At 40.0% G+C, this 24,113-nt stretch overlaps 1 protein-coding gene across 3 annotated transcripts in view; it reads right to left on the bottom strand.

Annotated features, from left to right (window-relative positions):
• WDR25 (WD repeat domain 25) overlaps window positions 1–24,113 on the bottom strand; it is a 155,874-nt gene that overhangs the window by 6,000 nt on the left and 125,761 nt on the right. For 2 of the 3 annotated variants that reach the window (XM_073577976.1, XM_073577977.1), the window contains exons 5-6: window positions 5,536–5,706; window positions 3,550–3,690 (exon numbers count right to left, since the gene is read on the bottom strand). In XM_073577976.1, coding sequence (XP_073434077.1) covers window positions 3,550–3,690; window positions 5,536–5,706 — 312 coding nt within the window. The remainder of the gene's footprint in view (window positions 1–3,549; window positions 3,691–5,535; window positions 5,707–24,113) is intronic. The other variant, XM_073577978.1, reaches the window with a different exon arrangement.

The raw sequence follows: 24,113 nt of genomic DNA, 5'->3' as shown, positions 1-24,113 counted from the left end.
GTAAAAGATGCATAAAAAACCCAGGTAACCTGCCAGTGACCTCAGATGCAGATTTGGAGCAGATTTCACCTGCGTCAAATCCTGAGCAAATACTAAGCCATTCCTGATCATGTGCGCATACCCTAAAGGCCCCGTTACACATAACGATGTCCTAGCGATCCCACCCACGATCCGACGTGGATGGGATCGCTGGGACATCGTTAGCTGATCGCTGGTGAGCTGTCACATAGACAGCCCCTCCAGCGATCAGGACCCGTGAGCAAGCTGGTTTCCAAGGTAAACAGCGGGTATCTAAGAGCCGCACGGCTCCTAGATACCCGCTGTTTACATTGGAAACCAGCGTCGCTGATCGTTGCTCTCCCACTGCCACACGCAGCGATGCGTGCTGGCCAGCGGGAGACCAACGATCAAAATGGCCCTTGACGATCAGCGATACCCGGCAAGGGGGCCGGTAGCTGATCCATGTCACACACAGCGATTTCGCTAGCGAGATCACTGTGGCGTCACAAAATTAGCGAGCTCGCTGGCTATATCGCTGTGTGTGACGGGGCCTTAAGAGTCCGGTGGGCGGTCCTATTCAATGACAGTCTTTCCTGTATGTCAGTGACTGACAGCTTTCTTTGCATGCACAGAGTAGAACAGCCCAATGAACTCCTTTGCACACAGACACCAGAGATGTCAATGAATAAAATGTTTTACTGAATAATTTTCCAATAAGCCTACACATCACTCAGTTTCTCCTTCTCTGTACCCTGGAGTCCACAGATCTGATTCCATCTACATTCCTTTTAAGCTTTTTGCTATCATTTTAATTTACTTACAGCAAGCAGAGACCCTGAAATGGAGATGATTCAAAGCACAAAATTATTAGAAAGTTGAAAGAATACTTATTATACAATGACTAATTTGTAGTGGAAAATGGAGCAGAAATGAACAGTAAAATAAAAAAATACTTTAGCAATTAAACCTACAGCCTGCAAGTAAATCTAACAAACTAAATATTAACTTGTATTACTGAGCGGCACACAGGCACAAAGCCTCCTGCATTCGCAGCCACAGGTAAAACATTTACATTCAGACATCGAGCTCTGCATGAATAATATATGACCCAGCCATGGATTACAGAGCGCTGCTTACTGAATGGCGGGGGTCTATTGTCCATAACCTTAGGAGCTCCCTTCATGTATGCAGCTCAGGAAACAAATTAAACACTACCTTTGTAACACCAAGAGTCAGGATTTAAAGGGGAAACATAGATGATATTTCTATACACCTATCAGGGTATTACTGTGACCCCTGCTCGAAGAACGCTGCAGCAAAGGAAAATAAACTTCAGTGCAATGGTGCAAATTCAAGACCGTCTAATCAACACCTAAATATGCTGTTATTCCTAAATATGGAATATGGTTGCAATTAAGAACGACTTTTTATTATTTTATTCTCTAAGAATGGGATATTAGGGACATCATCAATCCGTGTGGAGTAACATAAGGTGTATAAAACTGAAGAACCGGAGAAAGAGAAGGACAATGGCTGCTGATCGACGTCAGTAATACTGAAGATGACTATAACTACTATAATACTGCTCCCTATGTACAAGATTATAACTACTACTACCTGAAGAGCTTTGCCCGGGCATAGTAACTATTCGTGGTTAGTTATAACAAATTATAATGATTATCCTCCACCCCACAGTCCCGTGCCCATATACCCATCATACATATCCTACATCCCATAGTCCCGTGACCATATACCCATCATACATCCTCCATCCCATAGTCCCGTGCCCATATACCCATCATACATATCCTACATCCCATAGTCCCGTGCCCATATACCCAACATACATATCCTCCATCCCATAGTCTAGTGCCCATATACCCATCACACATCCTTATCCCATAGTCCCGTACCAATATACCCATTATGACAGCGACACCATGGCAACCATTATGACATAACCGTCACCATCACCATGGCAAGCTATTATGACATCATCGTCACCATGGCAGCCATTATGCCATACCAGTCACCATTGCAACCTATTATGACATCGTCACCATGGTAACCATTATGACATCGTTGCAATGACATCCTTTATGACATCATCGTCGCTATGGCAGCCTATCATGACATCATAGTCACCGTCACCATGGCAACCTATTATGACATCGGCGCCATCGCAACCATTATGACATCGTCGATACACACAAACTTATGACATCATCGTCACCATGGAACCCATTATGACACGACCGTTACCATTGCAACCTATTATGACATCATCGTCGCCATGGTAACCATTATGACATCTTTGCCATGGCAACCTTTAAGACACCATGGTCGCTATGGCAACCTATTATGACATCGTCGTACACTCGTTTTTATATAGAGAGATAAAACTGCCCCCATGTACAAGAATATAACTACTATAATACTGCCCCTATGTACAAGAATACAACTACTATAATACTGCTCCGTATGTACAAGAATATAACTACTATAATACTGTCCCCAAGTATTAGAATATAACTACGATAATACTGTCCCTATGGACAAGAATAAAACTACTATAATACTGCTCCCTATGTTCAAGAATATAACTACTATAATACTGACCCCTATGTACAAGATTATAGCTACTATAATACTGCCCCTTATGTACAAGAATATAACTACTAGAATACTGCCTCTCATGTACAAGAATATACCTACTATAATACTACCCCCTATGTACAAGAATATAACCACTATAATACTGGCCCTATGTACAAGAATATAAGTATTATAATGCTGCCTCCTATGTACAGGAATATAACCACTATAATACTGGCCCCTACGTACAAGTATATAACTACTATAATATCGACCCTATTTACAAGAATATAACTACTATAATACTGTCCCTATGTACAAGAATATAACTACTATAATACTCTCCCCTATGTACAAGATTATAGCTACTATAATACTGCCCCTTATGCACAAGAATATAACTACTATAATACTGTCCTTATGTACTAGAATATAACTTCTATGATACTGCCCCTATGTACAAGAATATAACTACTATAATACTGCTCCTATGTACAGGAATATAACTACTATAATACTGCTCCTATGTACAAGAATGTACCTACTATAATATTGCCCCTATGTACAGGAATATAACTACTATAATACTGCCCCTATGTACAAGAATATAACTACTATAATACTGCTCCTATGTACAAGAATATAACTACTATAATACTGCTCCTATGTACAAGAATATAACTACTATAATACTGCTCCTATGTACAAGAATATAACTACTATAATACTGCTCCTATGTACAAGAATATAACTACTATAATACTGCTCCTATGTACAAGAATATAACTACTATAATACTGCACCCTATGTACAAGAATATAACTACTATAATACTGCTCCTACGTACATGAATATAACTACTATAATGCTGCCCCATATGTACAAGAATATAACTACTATAATACTGCCTCCTAAGTATAGGAATGGTAGAATTCTATATTATACATTTATTACCTTGTGTCCTTCAAACCTTTTCTTCTTATTCATTTTGTAAGGGCGCTGAGTAGAGAATAAAGCAATGTAGTTCCCATTAGTCTGTGCAGCGAATTCACTCTCCTTTGGGTGCAGTGCGAGGCTTGGACAGGTATATCGTTCCTAAAATATAGAAAAACATCCAATTACATTTCATTTAATTAGTGCATACATAAAAGAAAACATAGTATCCAATGGTGAAATGAGCAAATCAATCTAAACTTCCACAGTTGTAAGCCACCATGCTGTAAATGGTTCTATGACCTGAACCTTAGCGCTGCTTAAACCATTGTGAAGGTTTGTTAATATACTGTTGCAGGAATCGCCAGCCATGTGCTGTATGAGCAAACATCACCGCTGGAATGAATGACTCAATGATGGAGGTAATGTCATCACTGAGGGGCTGTTAGGGACATATGGTAATCTATACTAATACTATTGTCAGGATACTGGGAGTTGTAGTCTAGCATAAGCTTTTGCCGAGCTAGTTGCAAACAGCAGGATGTAAAAGCAAAGAACAGCTTGGAAATCTTACTTTCTGGAAAGAATAAATAAAATATCTGTTTCAAGTTCCAGCGATAAGATGAAAGTCAAGTGTGTCTCATTCTGTACTTCACTTATGACAAGAGCCGGACGCATTCACATTTAATAAAATCTCATAAATTGCAATCAATAAATAACCCTCGCACAGCATTGGTGGCAGCAGGACGGGGAATATTAATAGGGTCTACTACATGTGAGAGTTATTTTCCACGTGGCAGGCTCGGTGTAGATGTTCTTTATACCAGCACTATGAAGGCTTTATGGGGGCGGCTCTCAGCCCTGCATGAACTTACATTTCTCAATTTTCAGGCTTTAGATTTTTTTTTTTTCTTATGTTTGTCATTTTTCTTATTTTTTTTCCCTGCAGCCCGTCCTTGAAAATGTACAATGTATAAAAACTCTAGTATTGAACACATGAAATGGACCAAATGCTAAAAATGGAAGTGTAACTTGAAAGGGGGAGTCTGATACCAACATTGATCAAGGTGCCAGGTGGTGAACCTGGTTATCTCTGGAGTACGGATGTAAGCAATGTATGTGGTAGGCACCGCGTGGCTCCGTACATTTTTTAGTGGCAGCGTCACCTGAATCGGTGATAGGGTGCAGTACTCAGGAGCGGCCACTAAACAGGTGACAGAGCTGCGCTATTCTGGTTCTGTACATTGTCTGTATCCAACCACCAAGCGTCAGATAAAAGCAGATCAGTGCAGGTTTTTGGTGCTGGACCCCCGCCAATCCGATACTGATAATCTAGCCTACAGATCGGTCGTCAATATAATATATGAGTGCTTGTTATTTTTTAATGCTCATGGGCCCTTGTTGAAAACATTTAGCTCATACTAAATGTGCAAGACAGATGGTGGACCATTGGAGCAGTGCTGCCCAATGTGCTAATTTCTCTTTATTAGCTGCAACTCTGCTTTTATTACTGGCGCTCCAAGTCCTCCTATAGTTATATCTATATAACATTTTACCTGCAGTCAGTCTCTACTGGGGGGCGCTCACTAGGCACGGGGTTATTTCGGGGATCTGTACTGTAAGCTCCCTCCAGTGACTGCTCTAGGTGGCCAGAATATTGTCATTTAACACTACAGCTCAGCAGGGATTGAGAGCTTTTAACAGAAAAAAACGGCACTCAGAAGCCTGTGAAGATACAGGTAAAAAAATGACAAAGTAAAAAAATATTAGCCTTAAACACATCACGAGGAGTAAAAACATGCAAGGAAAACATGCATCATCATATCCAAAAACACTTATTTGTCCATAAGTGAGTTCTTTTTCTAAAGCTGGCAAAATCATATTATATTCATTCTCTTCTTACAGAGACATAAACCAAACTTCTTCAAAACTATTCACAAAAAAATATCCTGTAAAGTTACACATTTATACAGAAGTGCAGTTCAGACATTTACACAAGAGTCATACATGAAATATCTGATTAGAGACTTTGGCAGTTGTGGCGAAATCCCAGGCGATGATGGTGCGGTCAGCAGAGTCTCGACTCACACAGTCCGTTGTGCTCAAAAATTCTCTACCATCAGGGAGGAAGAGGATGTCAAAGTGTTGCTGTACAGCAGCTCTGTATACGTGGATTACCTAAAATACATAAGATAAATGTACATTAAGCACAAGAATATAACTACTATAATACTGCCCCCTATGTACAAGAACATAACTACTGAAATACTGCTCCTATGTACAAGAATATAACTACTATACTACTGCCTCCTATGTACAAGAATATAACTACTATAATACTGCCCCTATGTACAAGAATATAACTACTGAAATACTGCTCCTATGTACAAGAATATAACTACTATAATACTGCCCCTATTGACAAGAACATAACTACTGTAATACTGCTCCTATGTGCAAGAATATAACTACTATAATACTGCCCCCTATGTACAAGAACATAACTACTGAAATACTGCTCCTATGTACAAGAATATAACTACTATACTACTGCCTCCTATGTACAAGAATATAACTACTATAATACTGCCCCTATGTACAAGAATATAACTACTGAAATACTGCTCCTATGTACAAGAATATAACTACTATAATACTGCTCCTATGTACAAGAATATAACTACTATATTACTGCCCCTATGTACAAGAATATAACTACTATAATACTGCCCCTATTGACAAGAACATAACTACTGTAATACTGCTCCTATGTGCAAAAATATAACTACTATAATACAGCGCCTATGTACAAGAATATAACTACTATAATACTGCCTCCTATGTACAAGAATATAACTACTATACTACTGCCTCCTATGTACAAGAATATAACTACTATAATACTGCCCCTATGTACAAGAATATAACTACTGAAATACTGCTCCTATGTACAAGAATATAACTACTATAATACTGCTCCTATGTACAAGAATATAACTACTATATTACTGCCCCTATGTACAAGAATATAACTACTATAATACTGCCCCTATTGACAAGAACATAACTACTGTAATACTGCTCCTATGTGCAAAAATATAACTACTATAATACAGCGCCTATGTACAAGAATATAACTACTATAATACTGCCTCCTATGTACAAGAATATAACTACTATACTACTGCCTCCTATGTACAAGAATATAACTACTATAATACTGCCCCTATGTACAAGAATATAACTACTGAAATACTGCTCCTATGTACAAGAATATAACTACTATAATACTGCTCCTATGTACAAGAATATAACTACTATATTACTGCCCCTATGTACAAGAATATAACTACTATAATACTGCCCCTATTGACAAGAACATAACTACTGTAATACTGCTCCTATGTGCAAAAATATAACTACTATAATACAGCGCCTATGTGCAAAAATATAACTACTATAATACTGCCTCCTATGTACAAGAATATAACTACTATACTACTGCCTCCTATGTACAAGAATATAACTACTATAATACTGCCCCTATGTACAAGAATATAACTACTGAAATACTGCTCCTATGTACAAGAATATAACTACTATAATACTGCCCCTATGTACAAGAATATAACTACTATAATACTGCCCCTATTGACAAGAACATAACTACTGTAATACTGCTCCTATGTGCAAAAATATAACTACTATAATACTGCCCTCTATGTACAAGAATATAACTACTATAATACTGCCCCTATGGACAAGAATATAACTACTATAATACTGCCCCCTATGTACAAGAACATAACTACTGAAATACTGCTCCTATGTGCAAGAATATAACTACTATAATACTGCCCCTATGTACAAGAATATAACTACTGTAATACTGCCCCTATGTACAAGAATATAACTACTATAATACTGCCCCCTATGTACAAGAACATAACTACTGAAATACTGCTCCTATGTACAAGAATATAACTACTATATTACTGCCCCCTATGTACAAGAATATAACTACTATAATACTGCCCCTATTGACAAGAACATAACTACTGTAATACTGCTCCTATGTGCAAGAATATAACTACTATAATACTGCCTCCTATGTACAAGAATATAACTACTGTAATACTGCTCCTATCATGTACAAGAATATAACTACTATAATACTGCCTCCTATGTACAAGAATATAACTACTGTAATACTGCTCCTATGTACAAGAACATAACTACTGTAATACTGCCCCTATGTACAAGAATATAACTACTATAATACTGTCCCCTGTGTACAAGAATATAAGTACTATAATACTGTTCCTAAGTACAAGAATATAGCTACTATAATACTGCCCATATGTACAAGAATATAACTACTATAATACTGCCTCCTATGCACAAGAATATAACTACTATAATACTGCCCCTATGTGCAAGAATATATCTACAATACTGCCCCTTATATACTGTACATTATAACTACTATAATACTGCTCATATGTACAAGAATATAACTACTATAATATTGCTTCTATGTACAAGAATATAACTACTATAATACTGCTCCTATATACAAGACTATAACTACTATAATACTGCATCTATGTACTATAATATAATATATTCTTGTGCATAGGGGCAGTATTATAGTAGTTATATTCTTGTACATAGGGGCAGTATTATAGTAGTTATATTCTTGTATATAGTGGCAGTATTATAGTAGTTATATTCTTGTACATAGGAGCAGTATTATAGTATTATAGTAGTTATATTTTTCTACATAGGGGCAGTATTATAGTAGTTATATTCTTGTACATAGGGGCAGTATTATAGTAGTTATATTCTTGTACATAGGAGCAGTATTATAGTAGTTATATTCTTGTACATAGGGGCAGTATTATAGTAGTTATATTCCTGTACATAGGAGCAGTATTATAGTAGTTATATTCTTGTACATAGGAGCAGTATTATAGTAGTTATATTCTTGTACATAGAGGCAGTATTACAGTAGTTATATTCTTGTACATAGGGGCAGTATTATAGTAGTTATATTCTTGTACTAGGGGAAGTATTATAGTAGTTATATTCTTGAATATAATGGCAGTACATGGGGGGCAGTATTACTGTATAATCTACCACCTATATATAAGAATACTGTATCAGTGTTCTGCCCCATTATTTTGTTCCTGAGCCTCTCTGTCAATTATATATGATATTCTCTTCTCTGTATATAAATTGAGTCTTTTTAGCCAAGTGGTCATCGTCATAAACTCTACTCTACCGGAGTGATCACAGCCATTCAGCTAACAAAACTAGATTTACATATAGGGAATGGAGTGGCAGAAGAACGAAAGAAAAACAACTCCAGATTAAGGATAACAACGTCATTGATGCCAGGTTGAAAAAAAAAAAAAATTAATTTATAGGTGACAGGTTCTCTTTAACAGCGCAACATATAATACCTCAGGACTGAAACCCATAATAAATACGGTAGTCATGACTCGGCCCCGGGATCCAGCAGTAAATATGAGGCTGACCACGCACACTGTACGTATGTGCCTGGTGTCAGGATGATGCCTGTAAGCAGTTTTTGTACATAGAAATAGCCTGATATTCTCAGGGACTAATTTCTGCTTGGCTCTCAGGTTCACACACAATTAAATGCCAGTTCCACCTGGTATTTCTGGAAATAACTGCTTGGTTCGAGCCTCAGGAGGGAAGGTAAGCGGAATATAATCCAGGAGAAAATAAAATTGCTGCTTATTGAGATGGTAACCCTTAACAATAATGCACCTGCTCTGACATCACCCAGCACAGGTCAAGGATCGCCACGATTATTAGTTAAAAAGATCATCTGGCTAGATGACAATGATCAATGTCTGTTAAATCAATTTTATTTTTTTTACAATTTATTGAGAACATAAAAACACAAAAAAAAATCTCTAAGTTAATTTCCTTTTAATATAAAATATGACCTAGAAAATTTGGGAGAAATCTTTCAATGGTCTGTTCAGCACTGCAGAAGGTAACTTATTGGGTTATTATAGCAGTTATTACACTCATATTGTTTTTTTCTTAAAGTGAATTAGAGGAAAGGTCATTTTGAGGCATAATCATTTATAGGGAGAGACAAGGAGGCAGTACTATCTGTGTCTGCATAATTTACACAGAGAGACAAGTGGGCAGTACTATCTGTACCTACTTCATTTACAAGAGGGTGGATGGGCTTAAGAAGGTAGTCTCTGTTCGTAAGTCATTTAAGGCTGGTTTCACACTTGCGTTGTACAGACCTGCACGGCCACCGCTAAGCTCCGCCCCCAGCCTTACAGGGAAAGAGAGATGCAGTAGTATCTGTGCCTGCAACATTTAAAGATAGTGCCAGAGAGGAATCATTCACAGAAAGTGACAAGGCCGTATCACAATCTGTGCAAACCTATTAGGGGCAGACCCTACAGATACCCACTCTCTCCTTGTCAACGTTGCGTTAAAGAAAATTAGATAATTCTACAGCAATCTAAATCATTTATGGGCAGAAACAGGGAGACAGTACTATCTGTCTACAGAATTTGCAAATAGACAGGGAGACAGTACTATTGGCACAAGCATGTTTTGCAATACAATATTGAGAAAAGGGAAGACAACTACATATTAAATCATTTTATTTAGTGCCAACATATTCCGCAGCACTTTACATTTTAGAGGGGACTTGTACAGAAAATACAAGACATTACAGAATAACAATAATCACATAAACAACAGATACCAAGAGGAGTGAGGGTCCGGCTGCTCGCAAGGGGAGACGAGAGGTGGATGGTAACAACTGCTTTCATTGTATGGTCCGGCCATCAATGTAGTAAATATAGTGTTCATGTAATGCTGCATGAACCGGTCACCAACCAGTATGTGTAAGAGTACAGACACAGAGGGCTAGTAAATGCATAAAGGGTGTGAGAACAGATGATACAGGGGTCCTGGTGTTCCAAAAAATATCCTATAAATATCTAGTTTTCGGGCAGAATTGTCTTTGCAAAATGGACTTCAAAGGGGTTAAGATAATGGTAATTTGGCTTAAAAGGGAATCTGTCCCCCCTGGATGATTTTGATCTATTACTGTGGGCATACAGGTAATTGAATGTTTAAACCAGTCTTGCTGTATGCCTCATAGCTGTGGTGTAGATCTTAAGCAATTAATTTATAACATTATATTTTAATGATTTCTTCCAGGCTCCAGGGTGTGCGGTGCCTTGAAGTAATCCCTGCCTCCTTACCTCATTATAATGATCCCCCTTCCATCAGCGTCACACTGACCTGGTCGGTGCTGTAATCCCGCACATGCACTGTGAACCCTGTGCACCCTCCTGTGGACAGTGTCTGCATTGATCTTCTGTGCAGGCACCGGCGAGTCTGTCACTGCGCAGATCAAACATACACAGCCCACAGGAGGGAGCACAGGGTTTGTATAACCACGCGATCGCGCAGCGCATGTGCGGGATTACAGCGCCGACCAGGTCAGTGTGACGCTGATGGGAGGGGGACCATTATAATGAAGTCAGGAGGCAGCAATTACGCCCAGGCACCCACACTCCCCGGAGTCTGGAAGAAATCATTAGTATATAACCTTATAAATGAGTTAAGTCTTACAGGTAAAGCCCCCGTCACACACAGCGATCTCGCTAGCGAGATCGCTGCCGAGTCACAAGTTTTGTGACGCAACAGCGATCTCACCAGCGATATCACTGTGTGTGACACTTATCAGCGACCGGCCCCCCTGTCGGGTATCGCTGATCATGCTCGAATGCCCTGCCCTGGACATTTTTTTGATTGTTGGCCTCCCACTGGCCAGCACGCATCACTGAGTGTGGCAGGCGGGAGACCAGCGATCAGTGAGCTGGAGCTGATAACCAAGGTACACATCGGGTTTCTAAGCGCCGCGCGGCGCTTAGAAACCCGCTGTGTACGTTAGATACCAGCGCGCTGGTGCAGGAAGCTAGTAACCAGCGGGATTCAAAGCACCGCGGGGCGCTTAGAAACCTGATGTGTACCTTGGTTACCAGCTCCCTGCACCAGCACGCTGGTATCTAGGTACACTGCGGGTAACTAAGCGATGTGCGTCACTTGTTACCCACATCATCGCTGTCCTGAGCGCTGCTGAGATCTGCCTGTTTGGCAGCTCACCAGTGATCATGTAGCGACACACCAGCGATCCTGACAAGTTCATATCGTTGTCGGGATCGCCTTGGCTTTGATAAAGACCATGTAGGTCGAAGCGCGTAACCTTTTGTTTCATCTTGGTCTGGTGTGGCTATATGGAGAGCTGAACTATTTGTCATTTTATGTATTTCTAATAAAAGATTTTATGCAGCTGGAGCGAAACTTCTTTTTCCATTTCTTTTTTTTATCTATATATATATATATTTTTTTTTTAAACATTTTGATGTGTTTTCCAGCTGTGATTTTTACAGACAAAATTCAGTGAGTGCATTGCCACGCCACAGGGAACCAGAATAATAACACGGCAAGTCCACTGAAGTGGCGTTTGGATCACTGAGAAATCTGCTCCATTTGTTTTGCATGTGAAACGACAGTAGCATACAATATACTCACAACGCTCTTGGTGTTCGTTGCCCAAAGATCTAGAAAAGGGGACACCTACCATAAACAGAGAGGGGCTATAGGGTAACCAAATGTATCTAGCATTATACTACAGTAGTAACTCAGTGATTCCCAGGAGTCCAGGGCACTAAACGCTCTTCTGTTCTGTGCGCTCTATAGCGTCTTCTATCTATATTGGCACTGTATGTTTACATAGGCAAAGCGTGGCAATTGTGTACATGCCGTTGTTCTAGGTACAGTATGGGCGCTGCTGGCACTACATGCATTATTTATCTGTCAATAGCATAGCACCATTTGGGCACTGTACGACTACATAGGCAAATAATGGCACTTTCTGTGCATGCATTGGCTCTAGGTATTGTGTGGCACTCTTTAGGCTTTTACCGTACTGTGGAACGACCTGCATGGAAAATAGCGAGTAAAAGAGTCACTGATGTTTGTTTGTACAAACTTTGCCTAAATCAATAGTGCAAGAAAATATAATAGAATATAGTCATGGCTGAAAGTGTTGTCATCCTTGAAATTATTCCAGAAATTGAAGTATTTCTCCCAGAAAATTATTGCAACTACACATTTTTTATTATAAACATGTTTATTTCCCTTGTGTGTATTTGGAACAACACGCACAAAAAAAAAAAAGGCAAATTGGACATAATTTGGACATAATTTCACTAAACCCCAAAAATGGGCAGAACAAAATTGTTGGCACCCTCAAATTAATATTTGGTTGCACACCCTTTAGAGTAAATAACTGCAGTCAACTGCTTCCAATAACCATCAACAAGCGTCTTAGGGTATGTGCACAGTGTGTTTTTGATGAATTTTCGTGGCATTTTTTCCATGCAGAAATGTGCCAAAAACGCTATGGAATCCTTATGCCAGCTAATTCAATGACAATCCTGAAGTGTTGTGCACATGATCAGTAAATTTCCTTTGAGTATTTTCAGTGTGTTTTTGTTTCTCTAGCATGTCAATTCTTTGTGCGTTTCTCACCCATTGACTTCAATTGAGTCAGTAAAATCCGCAGCAAAAACGCTGGTATAAAAATATTGGTGGATTTGCTGAGACTTTGTTTGCGGTTTTACCAGCTTCCTATGGTGTTTCCAACGCTGTCATCTGTGTGACAGCGTGGGAAACACCGATGCTAGGGTTATCGACGGCAACTCTACCACTGATAAGTCTGTTAGTCAGAGAGCTGTGGGATTCATGCTGTCAGATGTCAGCGTGACCCCGCAGCTGTGACTGTGACCTGCAGTAATGACCAGCGGTAAAAAGTTTACAATTTATCCCACAATTTCTACTGAACATGCCTTATGTGGCTGTACAGTATTACTTAGCCATACGGGGAGACTCGGGAGGAAAGGAGTGATATTTGCCTTCTGGAGCGCAGATTTTCCTAGAATAGTTTGCGGACTCCATATACAGAGCCCCTAATTGCTAGAAGAGCAGAATCCCCTCTCAAGTGACCCCATTTTGGAAACTATACCCCTTTATCTACAGGTGTTGTGACGATTTTGACTCCATTGGTATTTTCCAGAGACAAGCAGCAATGAATGTTACCGAGTGAAAATTGCAAATTGCGGTTGTAGTGACCAGTACATTGCAGTCACCAGTACGTTATGCCCAGCCTGTGCTTCTGGAGGCATGCACCTCTAAGTTAGGCGGGCTCTCATTGCTGCAGAAATGCCAAACAGGGACGCAATATATGGTTTCGGTACACTGTGGAGCTCAAAAGAGAAGGGGCATTTGGATTTGAGAGTGCAGAATTTGCTGAATTTCTTTTGGTTGGTGAGAAGCCATTTCACTTTTCCAGAGCCTTTGTACCACCAGTAACGTGCCCGACAACATTTTTATGCAATCCTAAAAAGGTGGATCACAGGTCAGACGGAGTCCACAGTGCCTTCATCTGCATCATTACAGGGAATCTTTCGCCAGAAGTTCCATCTGAATCATGCATTTCAGAGATTTACACGGAAACCCCGATGCAAGAAGCTCAGCGCAGAGCGCAGGATAAATGTACGCCGAGCCTTAATGCGATCTTTGGGAGGTAGAAAGAAAAAATCAACAGCAGGTGAAGTATTGGTTTTAGTTTTTTACACCGTTCCTCATATGGTATGTGATTAGGCGACTTTATTCTTCCGATCGGTGCGATTACACACTAAAAGACGCTTTTTATTGCAAAAAATAGTTTTTGCATTACGACATTCTGAGAGCTATCTTTTTTCCATATTTTGACTCAGAGTCATGTGAGGGCTTGTTTTTTGCAGGATGATTTGACATTTTTATTGGTACCATTTTCGGGCACATGACATTTTTTGATCGATTTCTATTCCGATTTTTGGGAGGCACAATGAACAAAAATCAGCAATTCAGGATTTTTTTTTGTTTGTGTGGGGGGGTTATGTCTTTCTGCTTCTAGTAGAATATGTTAGGCAGTTTATATAGTTTTTTTTAGTTTTGGCGCTTTTACACAATAAAAACTTTTATAGACAAAATAATTATTTTTGTATCGCTTTATTCTGAGAGCTATAACTTTTTTATTTTTTCACTGATGGAGCTGTATGGTGGCTTGTTGTTTGCGGGACAAGATGACGTTATCAGAGGTACCAAGTTTATTTATATATTTTATTTCATTTTTTGTTCAGCGGCATGATAAAGCATTGTTTTTTCTTTATTTTTTATGGTGCTCACTAAAGGGGTGGGAACGTTTTATAGGTCGGGTCGTTGCAAACACGGTGATACCAAATGTGTACTTTTGTTTATTTTTTTTCTTCATTCAAATATTTATTTATAGATACAGTATCCTTTATTTTTTTATTATTTTTGATTTCTTTAATAAATATTTTTACAATTATTGAAAAAAAAAATATTCAATTTTTTTTTTTTTTAAAACCTTTTTACTATGGGACTATCATTTTTTTTTTTGCAGACTGATCGCTTCTACCACTGCTGTAGAGACTGTCAACTGTGCACTGACAGAGAAGTGCACAGTGCATGATCAGCATGTTTCCTAGCTCTGGTGACCCAGATGTCGTCATGAAGAAATCATGTTGTCATGAAGAAATCTGGTCACAATGGAAACGATCAGGACCCCGCATCACACTCTGGGGGTCTCCAATCTAAACGGCAGATGGGCTGTCAGCTCTCTGCCGCCTCCCGGAATACTGCAATCTCGTTCACACACTGCTCCTGGCACTTAGTGTCAGGTGTCAGTTGCCAGAATCAGCTGACACCCAAACTTAAAGAATATGTATGCGGGCACCATCATTCAATACAAAAACCTGGGATCACCTATTGCATATACCGGGTGAGTCATAAAGGACGGACGTTTTTAAACTAATCATAAAATCGTTAAATATAAAGGACGGATGTATTTGAAGTGGCTATAACTCACCACCAGGTGGAGGTAGAGATGTGCGGGAGGCGGGGTTATGTTTGTGAGGTGAAAGCATTGTTTTTATTTTAGTTTCAGTTTAAGCTATGGTGCCGTGGACGATAGAACATCGCGTTTTTGCGTACGACAGTTTTGTCAAGAATAATGAGTGTATCACAGCCGTTCAGCGTGAGTTTCGGCGTCATTTCAATATTCACAGAAATCAAGCTGTTCCCGCTCGTAACACTATCCTACGTTGGGTTGAAGCACTCCGTACACGAGGTACACTAATGAACAAACGACCACCGGGGGTTCCACGAACGGCACGTACCCCTGAAAATGTGGAACGCGTCAGGCAAGCCATGCTGCGTAGTCCGAGTCGATCTGCTCGGAAACATTCTTTAGAACTTGCCCTCAGTAATCGTACAGTAAGGCGTATTTTGCATTTAGACCTGCATTTCCACCCCTATAAATTGGCCATTGTGCAACAGTTGGAGCGCGGGGATTACGCAGCGCGACTGAAGTTCGCACATGAGATGGAAGCAATTATTGAGCAAAACGACAACCTTATTTTATTCATGAGTGATGAAGCTCATTTCCATGTCAATGGCATGGTTAATCAGCAGAACTGCCGTTATTGGGCCTATGAAAATCCGAAAGAATTACATGACCGACCGCTGCACAGCCCTAAGGTAACGGTGTGGTGCGCTATGGGCAAATATGGCGTGATCGGTCCGTACTTTTTCGAAGGTGATAATGGCAATACTGTTACCGTGAACTCACAACGTTATATCGCCATGATAAATAACTTCTTTGTTCCTGAGTTACGACGGCAACATATCCCCATCTCTAGTGTGTGGTTTCAACAAGATGGGGCAACGGCCCACACAGCCGGAGCAACAATGAACGTTCTTCGCCCTCTCTTCCCTGGTCGCATCATTTCCAGGTTTGGCGATATTAATTGGCCTCCTAGGTCCCCAGACCTGTCCATGTGCGATTATTACTTATGGGGTCACCTCAAATCACGTGTAAGCCTCGATCATTACAAGAACTGAAGGAAGCTATTCGAGTGGAAGTTGCCCAAATCGACAGAGTTGTGTTGGAACGTGTTGATGCCAACTTCCAAGAACGCCTTTGGAAATGCATCACTGATAATGGCCACCACATGGCAGATGTTGTTTTCCACACTTGAATTTGTCAAATGCTATTAGTATACGTAACCAAATCTGTGAATACATTTATATTTAATAAATATTTAACGATTTTATGATTAGTTTAAAAACGTCCGTCCTTTATGACTCACCCGGTATATATATTGACACAATTAAGGTAAAGAAGAAAGTATATGCAAACAGCAAGGGATCACCATAAAATATACAAAATTTTATTGGAATACAACACACAATTCATTGAAAACACTTAAAAAATAATCCTATATTGGAGATTGCACAAAACAGAGATCCATAGTCAAGAGTATAATACTCATGGACCTACAAGTCATTATAGTATCAATTTCTTTAACATGGTTCCCAAGTAAAAAGAAATATATATAGTATATAGATGTACTAGTAACAAATCAAACTGATCAAAGGCTATACAAAAGACAGTGCATCAGGGCCGGTGTCAGCACCCGGGTAAGTGCCGGGGCCCTGGCGAGATGGGGGGGCCCACTTACGCTGTCTGGGATACCATACATAGCTTCAAACCCCATCCTTGCCCTCCCTGAGGGACCCACGCAGTCCCTCACAGCCAGCAATGAGTCATCGCTACGGCTGTTCTCTTGTGTGCGGCACAGGACCTGTGATGAGGTCACAGGAGGGGAGGAGTCAGGGGTCACATGATCAGGGGCCTCTGTGGCTGTAGGACTCTGCTATGCTGGTTGTCATGGTGCTGGATGAGGTAAAGTTAGTGTGTGGGTTCAGGAGGGGTTTACAGGGTGGATGTAGCAGAGCTGTGTGTATACAAGGTGTATGGAGCGGAGCCATGTGTGTACGAGGTGTACAGAGTGCAGCCGTGTGTGTACGAGGTGTACCGGAGCGGAACCGTGGGTGTACGAGGTGTACAGAGCGGAGCCGTGTGTGCGAAGTGTTCGGAGTGTAGCCGTGTGTGTACGAGGTGTACAGAGCGAAGCCATGTGTGTACGAGGTGTGCAGAACGGAGCCCGGAGCCGTGTGTGTACATGGTGTATGGAGCAGAGCAGCGTGTGTACAAGGTGTACGGAGCAGAGTCACGTGTGTACGAGGTGTACGGAGCGAAGCCGCGTGTGTACAAGGTGTACGGTGAGGAGCCATGTGTGTACAAGGTGTACGGAGCGGAGCCATGTGTGTACGAGGTGTGCGGAGTGGAGCCGTGTGTACAAGGTGTGCGGTATGGAGCCCGGAGCCATGTGTGTATGAGGTGTACGGTGCGGAGCCGCGTGTGTACGAAATGTACGGAGCAGAGCCGTGTGTATACGAGGTGTGCGTAACGGAGCTGCATGTGTACGAGGTGTACGAAGCGAAGCCGAATGTGTACGAGGTGTACGGAGCGGAGCTGGATGTGTATGAGGTGTACAGAGCAGAGCCGTGTGTGTACGAGGTGTATGGACCGGAGCACTGTGTGTACGGACCTGAGCCGTGTATTTATGGAGCGGAGCAGAGCCGGATGTGTACGGGGTGTACGGAGTGAAGCCGCGTGTGTACAAGGTGTACGGAGCGGAGCAGTGCGTGTATGAGGCATACAAAGCGGAGCCGTGCGTGTACGAGGTGCATGGTGGGGAGCATTCATACCTCCCAACCGTCCCGGATCCAGCGAGACAGACCCGATTTTGAGACTGCCCCAGCCGGGAGCTTACTTTTCCCACAGACACAGGAGTACATGGCGGAGCCCCAAGGAGCACTTTAAAACTCGCACGTGACGTTCTACCGGAAGTGACGTGCTGGAAGCTGACCAGAAATGAGGTAATTTCGGGAGGAGATTGTGACGGAACCATGGAGGCACTTCAGAGAATGCTTCAGATCCATTACCGTGTCCTCCTCTGACAGCGGGATCGCCTTGGAATCTTGGATGCCTGCCATGTATGCGGATCATGATATGTCCTGCACCAGGAGGCTCAGGTGGGCACTACAATGGGAGCCAGGCTGCTATGGTATCTTTATAGAATCTTTATTTCTTGCTTTGTTTCTTTCTCTCTCTGTTCTTTCCTTCTAATCTTCTTTTTCTTTCTCTCTCTCTGTTCTTTCTTTCTTTCCCCTCTTCCTTTCTTTCCTCTCTTTTCTTTCTCTCTGTTCTTTCTTTCCCCTCTTTCTCTGTTATTTCTTTTTCCCCCCTTTCTTTCTCTGTTCTTTCCCCTTTCTTTTTCTCTCTATCTCTCTGTTCTTTCTTTCCCCTCCTTTTTCTCTCTTTCTCCCTGTTCTTTTTTTTCTGTCCACTCTTTCTCTCTGTTCTTTCTTTCTCAGTTCTCTCTTCCCCCTCTTTCTTTCTCTCTCCCTCTGTTCTTTTTCCCTTTTCTTTCTCTGTCTGTTCTGTTCTTTTTTTCTGTCCACTTTCTTTCTCTGTTCTTTTTCTTCTTTCTCTGTTCTTTTTCTTTTCTTTCTCTGTTTTCTTTCCCCTCTTTCTTTCTGTTCTTTCTTTCCCCTCTCTCTATTCTTTCTTTCCCCTCTTTCTCTCTGTTTTCTTTCTTCCCCCTCTCTTTCTCTGTTCTTTTCTCTCTTTCTCTCTATAATCTTTCTTTCTGTTCTTTCTCTCTCTGTTCTTCCTTTCTTTCCCCTCTTTCTTTCTGTTCTCTCTGTTCTTTCATATGTACACTACTAATCAATAGCCTCCTTCACATGAACGTATTTTGACACAGAGCGAGCATCTGTGTGGATCACATGCTTGTCCGTGTGATCCACACGAAGACAAGTCCGTTTTTGGCTGGCACAACGGATGTCACACGGCATAAATCGTGGTATGTGTTAAAGGGGGGGCTCACTGTGACTCTTTCGCCCGGGGCCCTCAAAAACCTGGAACCGGCCCTGCATTGCATTCATGTGCTGTTATCACAATTACGACATCCCACTACCTGATGAATAAAGCCAGTACCTTATAAAGCACTATAGATAAAAAGTCTTACAGATAACAATTGCAATGGAACAAAAGCAGGTGATTAAATAAATACTTAGCCCTACTGCAGTCAGGCAGTCGCCCCCTTTTGCTTAGACCATCTAGCTCTGTAGGTACAAGGACCCACATGTATCGACACCAAATGGTGTCTTTCTCAAGCTAAGTGACAAATGGTGTTGAATAGCAGCTATAAATACAAGAGAGTAAATGCTAAAATTACATGATTTGTACCAGCTGTTCAGTGGTCAGGTCCATGTGCTAGAATGGATGGCATCTAGTTCCAGTCATTGTGTAAGCACAAGGTCTCTTATACTCGGAAACAACAAATGTCACAGCCTGCATAATTACAAGAAGTAATGCGCAAGAACGTGTGTTAACCGGAAGTCACACTTCCGATCCACAACTAGTTATGTTTACATTATGCGCATGCACTGATCTTACGCCGGGGATACATTGCTTAAGTTAGAGAAAAATCCATATTTGTAAAGGATTATATGTACAAGGTTTAGCAAGGTGTTCTACTGAGAGTCAATACATGCCAATAAATCCATCAAACCCATGTTTGCTTTGTTTTAAATAAATGAAGGCAACTCAAAAACAAGGGATGCATTTGGACACATAGCAAAAATAAATATGAAAAGGTCTGCATATCATTGACATATGTAAATTGTAAAAACAACACGAGATGGTGAGCGACTTCAAATATAAGTCACAGACACGTAACAATCCCATGTTACAAATCACACAGTACTGATTCTCTAGCCCTGTGGGTGAGTATGTTCATAAGGTGGCAGACTATGGAAGCAAAAGATGTGAACAATCTCATGGTGTAAATCAAACAATAATGATTCTATAGAGCTGAGGGTGAATGCATTCAGAAGGTGACAGACCACAGAACTAAAGGATGTAAGGCAAGGGGGGGTTTACAGTGGGGCCCCCACTGTTTAATATAGAAAGAGGAAGACATATATAGATATTGCAATGTAAGACAGACAAAAAATTTTAATTACAGAAATGTGTGTCTTATAATAATTAAGGGACAATATATGTCCAAAACAGTAAACTGAGTATGCCATGTGTCAAATAGAATTTTAGACATAACAATCTGAACTAATCAATTATTAAAAAATAGGTTATAAAAACCTAGTGTAGTGCCATGTGATAACAGCGTGTGTTATGAAACAGAACAGAAAAAGAAGAGCGAACATTAAGTAATGAATATGACGGATTCAAGATACATCCAATTGATGTGACGAGTCTTCTCCCAATCAAATCAAGTGTTGGAGATTCCAGGAAAAAAAATATAATAATAACCTGTGAAAGTAGAAGAAAGAATAAAAAATGAAACTAAGAAACCAAAAATTTGTTGAAATTTGTTTTGGAAAAAAACTACTTTGTCTTTGACAGAGATTTTTTTATTTTTATAAACAAGTCACCATTTGTCACCTTGAGAAAGATACCATACGCGTGGGTCCTTGTACCTACAGAGCCAGATGGTCTAGTGACTGCTTGACTGCAATAGGGCTTAGAATTTATTTAATCACCTCCTTTTGTTCCCTTGCAATGGTTATCTGTAAGGCTTTTTATCTATAGTGCTTTATAAGGTGCTGGAGCTTTAGGGCCCCGTCACACACAGCGATCTCGCTAGCGAGATTGCTGCTGAGTCATAAGTTTTGCGTCTGTTTGTGCACCTCTTCTGAGGAAGAATCGAAACGCGCGTCAATGGGTACTTTGTGGCGGTTGTGGACGTTGGGTGAATATGTGCATCATCTAGCCTCCTGTTAGCCATGTACTCTCTGCTATTGATTATTTACCTTTATACTATTATGAATATCTTTCATTGTTTATAGGTTGGCCCTGGTGTGCAAAAAGATTTAGTTATTCTTTCAGGCTGCTGTGTATATGGTATTTTACCTCTAAACATTGGTCTCTATTGACAACTGATACAGTCCTCAAAGGATACATTGCCAACCAGCCCTCCATTACTTATAGTAGGGAAAAGAACCTGAGAGATCATCTGGTGAAGAGCAATTATGCGGGTACTATATCTCCTAATATGTTTGGATCAAGTGGACCAAAATGGGTTTTTTTTTTTCCGTGTGGGACTTGTCTCGCATGACCCAATATGAGGAAGGATTCAGAATTCATATCGAGTAGTGGAAAGAAGTTTCAGATAACTCAGCATATTACATGCAACATGGAATACGTAGTTTACTATGCTACTTGTTTTTGTAATCTCATCTATGTTGGTTTGACTAGCAGGAAATTGCGCGTGAGAATTCGCGAACATGTTTTGGATATTATCAATGCCGAAAAAGTGGAAGACTTGCTTGCCTTGAAGCCAATTCCTAAACATTTTAAATCCGTACATGGCTGCAATCCTAGACATCTGAAGGTGATCGGTATTGACTGTGTCAAAATGAACCATCGTGGTGGTGATGCGAGGAAGATGTTATCACAACTGGAATCAAGGTGGATTTGGAAGTTGGGAACGGTACGCCCTAAGGGTCTTAATGAGATTCTGAGTTATGCCCCTTTTCTTTAAAAAAAAATTTTGGATTGTTTTTTTTGCATTTTTCTTGCTTTTTAGTGTTTTTAATCGTTTTTAATTATTCATCTAATGAGCCACTCCTTTGTTTTACCCAAAATTTAGGAAATGTCCTCCACTTAACAGCAGTCCAGTGGAGATTCTACTATATATCAAGATTGGAAACCGAAGACTTTCGACAGTATTGATTGTATGGCTAGAGATAAAAAAATTTTTTACCACCTGATAGGATGACCTTCGTCTTGATTTTTGGACCAAGACCCACGCACCTGTTTTTAATAATTATACTTGGCTATAATCTAATACTTGGATCTTCTTATGCATTAGTCATATATGCTTCTCTGGACTTCTCAACTGGACTTGTCATTAATTATTAAATAATCAAATAGCCGTGATCTGTGTATTCTAAGCCTTAATACTCTATTACATTATTTTGATTTTTGTTTATTTTTGGATTCTTTTTGCACACCTATGGTCAAGTTCTGTATATGAGTGCTTGATTATTTTTATTATATTTGTTATATTTATATTCATATTTATATTATGTCTATTATATTTTTTAAAGTCTAAGTACTCATATTGAGGTTTCGCACTCGGACATTGCACTTTCGCACTTATGCAATCTTCTTTTTGCACTTTTTATTGCTTATGCACTGATTCAGTGTTCACTAGGGCACTATTGCGCTTTATAGGCGCCTTTCTTTTTCTTTTGCACTTGGCACTTTACTATACATGAGCTTATCTTGTATGCACGTCTTCAGCATATATGAACAAATGTTCTTTACATATATTTCATATAGTGCACTTCTTGCATGTATTGCATTTGCTTATATTTTTGTCTTGTCCCACATTCACTATGTGTATTTTTGTACTTTATAATATATGCACTTTATTTCATTAAATGTATTATTTAATTTTATTTTCACTTTTGTCTCATTTCACTATGCTGTATTTTTCACGTGTCATTTTTTTACAGATTCCAAAATATTTTCATTCATTTCTTAGTTTTATTTTTATTTTTTCTTTCAACAATTTTTCTTTTTTCTTTTATTTTTCATGTTTTCATCAATTTTTCATTTTTTACATTTTTCTTCTTTTCATCTTTACGTAAAAATAAAAAAATTTAAATACTTTTTTGTATAATAATAAGTATCATCCATTGTCACGGTATTAGATATGGATTTTGAATTTTATTCTGTTCAGATGCTGCATGTGGGCCCACATGCATCATCTGCTAATATCCAATATATAATATATGTGTTGCTTTTTTGATGCAAAATGTTAATATAGCTTTAATTATCCTATTTGGCTTGGATTCGAACTGGCATCATTGGTCGACCTCATACTGTTCAGAATGTGTGCTCATTGATGATGCCGCTTATTTCTGTGCTCCTTTTAGCCTGCAGCTCGGATGTTGAGGCCAGGTTATGATTGTGTATGTGAGGGGGGGGGGGCATAATGACGCGCCAGATGACATGACACTTTGGTGATTCATGGGATTTGAATGACGCGCTGGATTATTCAGTGACGTTTCTGATCACATGGTGTTCAGGTAACCAATCGGATAGCGTCTAAACTCGATCATGCGCACTGTGCTCTCCTCATCCCGGATCTTGAATGGTGGATCACACGTCCGGCGTGCGCAGGGGCACATTACACTTGTGGCGTTCTGATTAATCCCACATTTGGATATAAAGGACTGGCCTGGGTAGATGTCCATTTGTGCACCCCTTCTGAGGAAGAATCGAAACGCGCGTCAAGGGGTACTTTGTGGCGGTTGTGGACCTTGGGTGAATATGTGCATCATCTAGCCTCCTGTTAACCATGTACTCTCTGCTATTATTTGCCTTTATATTATTATGAATATCGGTCATTGTTTATAGGTTGGCCCTGGTGTGCAAAAAGATTTAGTTATTCTTTCAGGCTGCTGTGTATATGGTATTTTACCTCTAAACTGAGAATGTC

The sequence above is a fragment of the Dendrobates tinctorius genome, unplaced genomic scaffold, assembly GCF_039654945.1.
Source record: "Dendrobates tinctorius isolate UK_male_01 unplaced genomic scaffold, ASM3965494v1 ptg000058l, whole genome shotgun sequence".
Taxonomy (NCBI): domain Eukaryota; kingdom Metazoa; phylum Chordata; class Amphibia; order Anura; family Dendrobatidae; genus Dendrobates; species Dendrobates tinctorius.
This window is presented reverse-complemented; position numbering and strand designations above follow the sequence as displayed.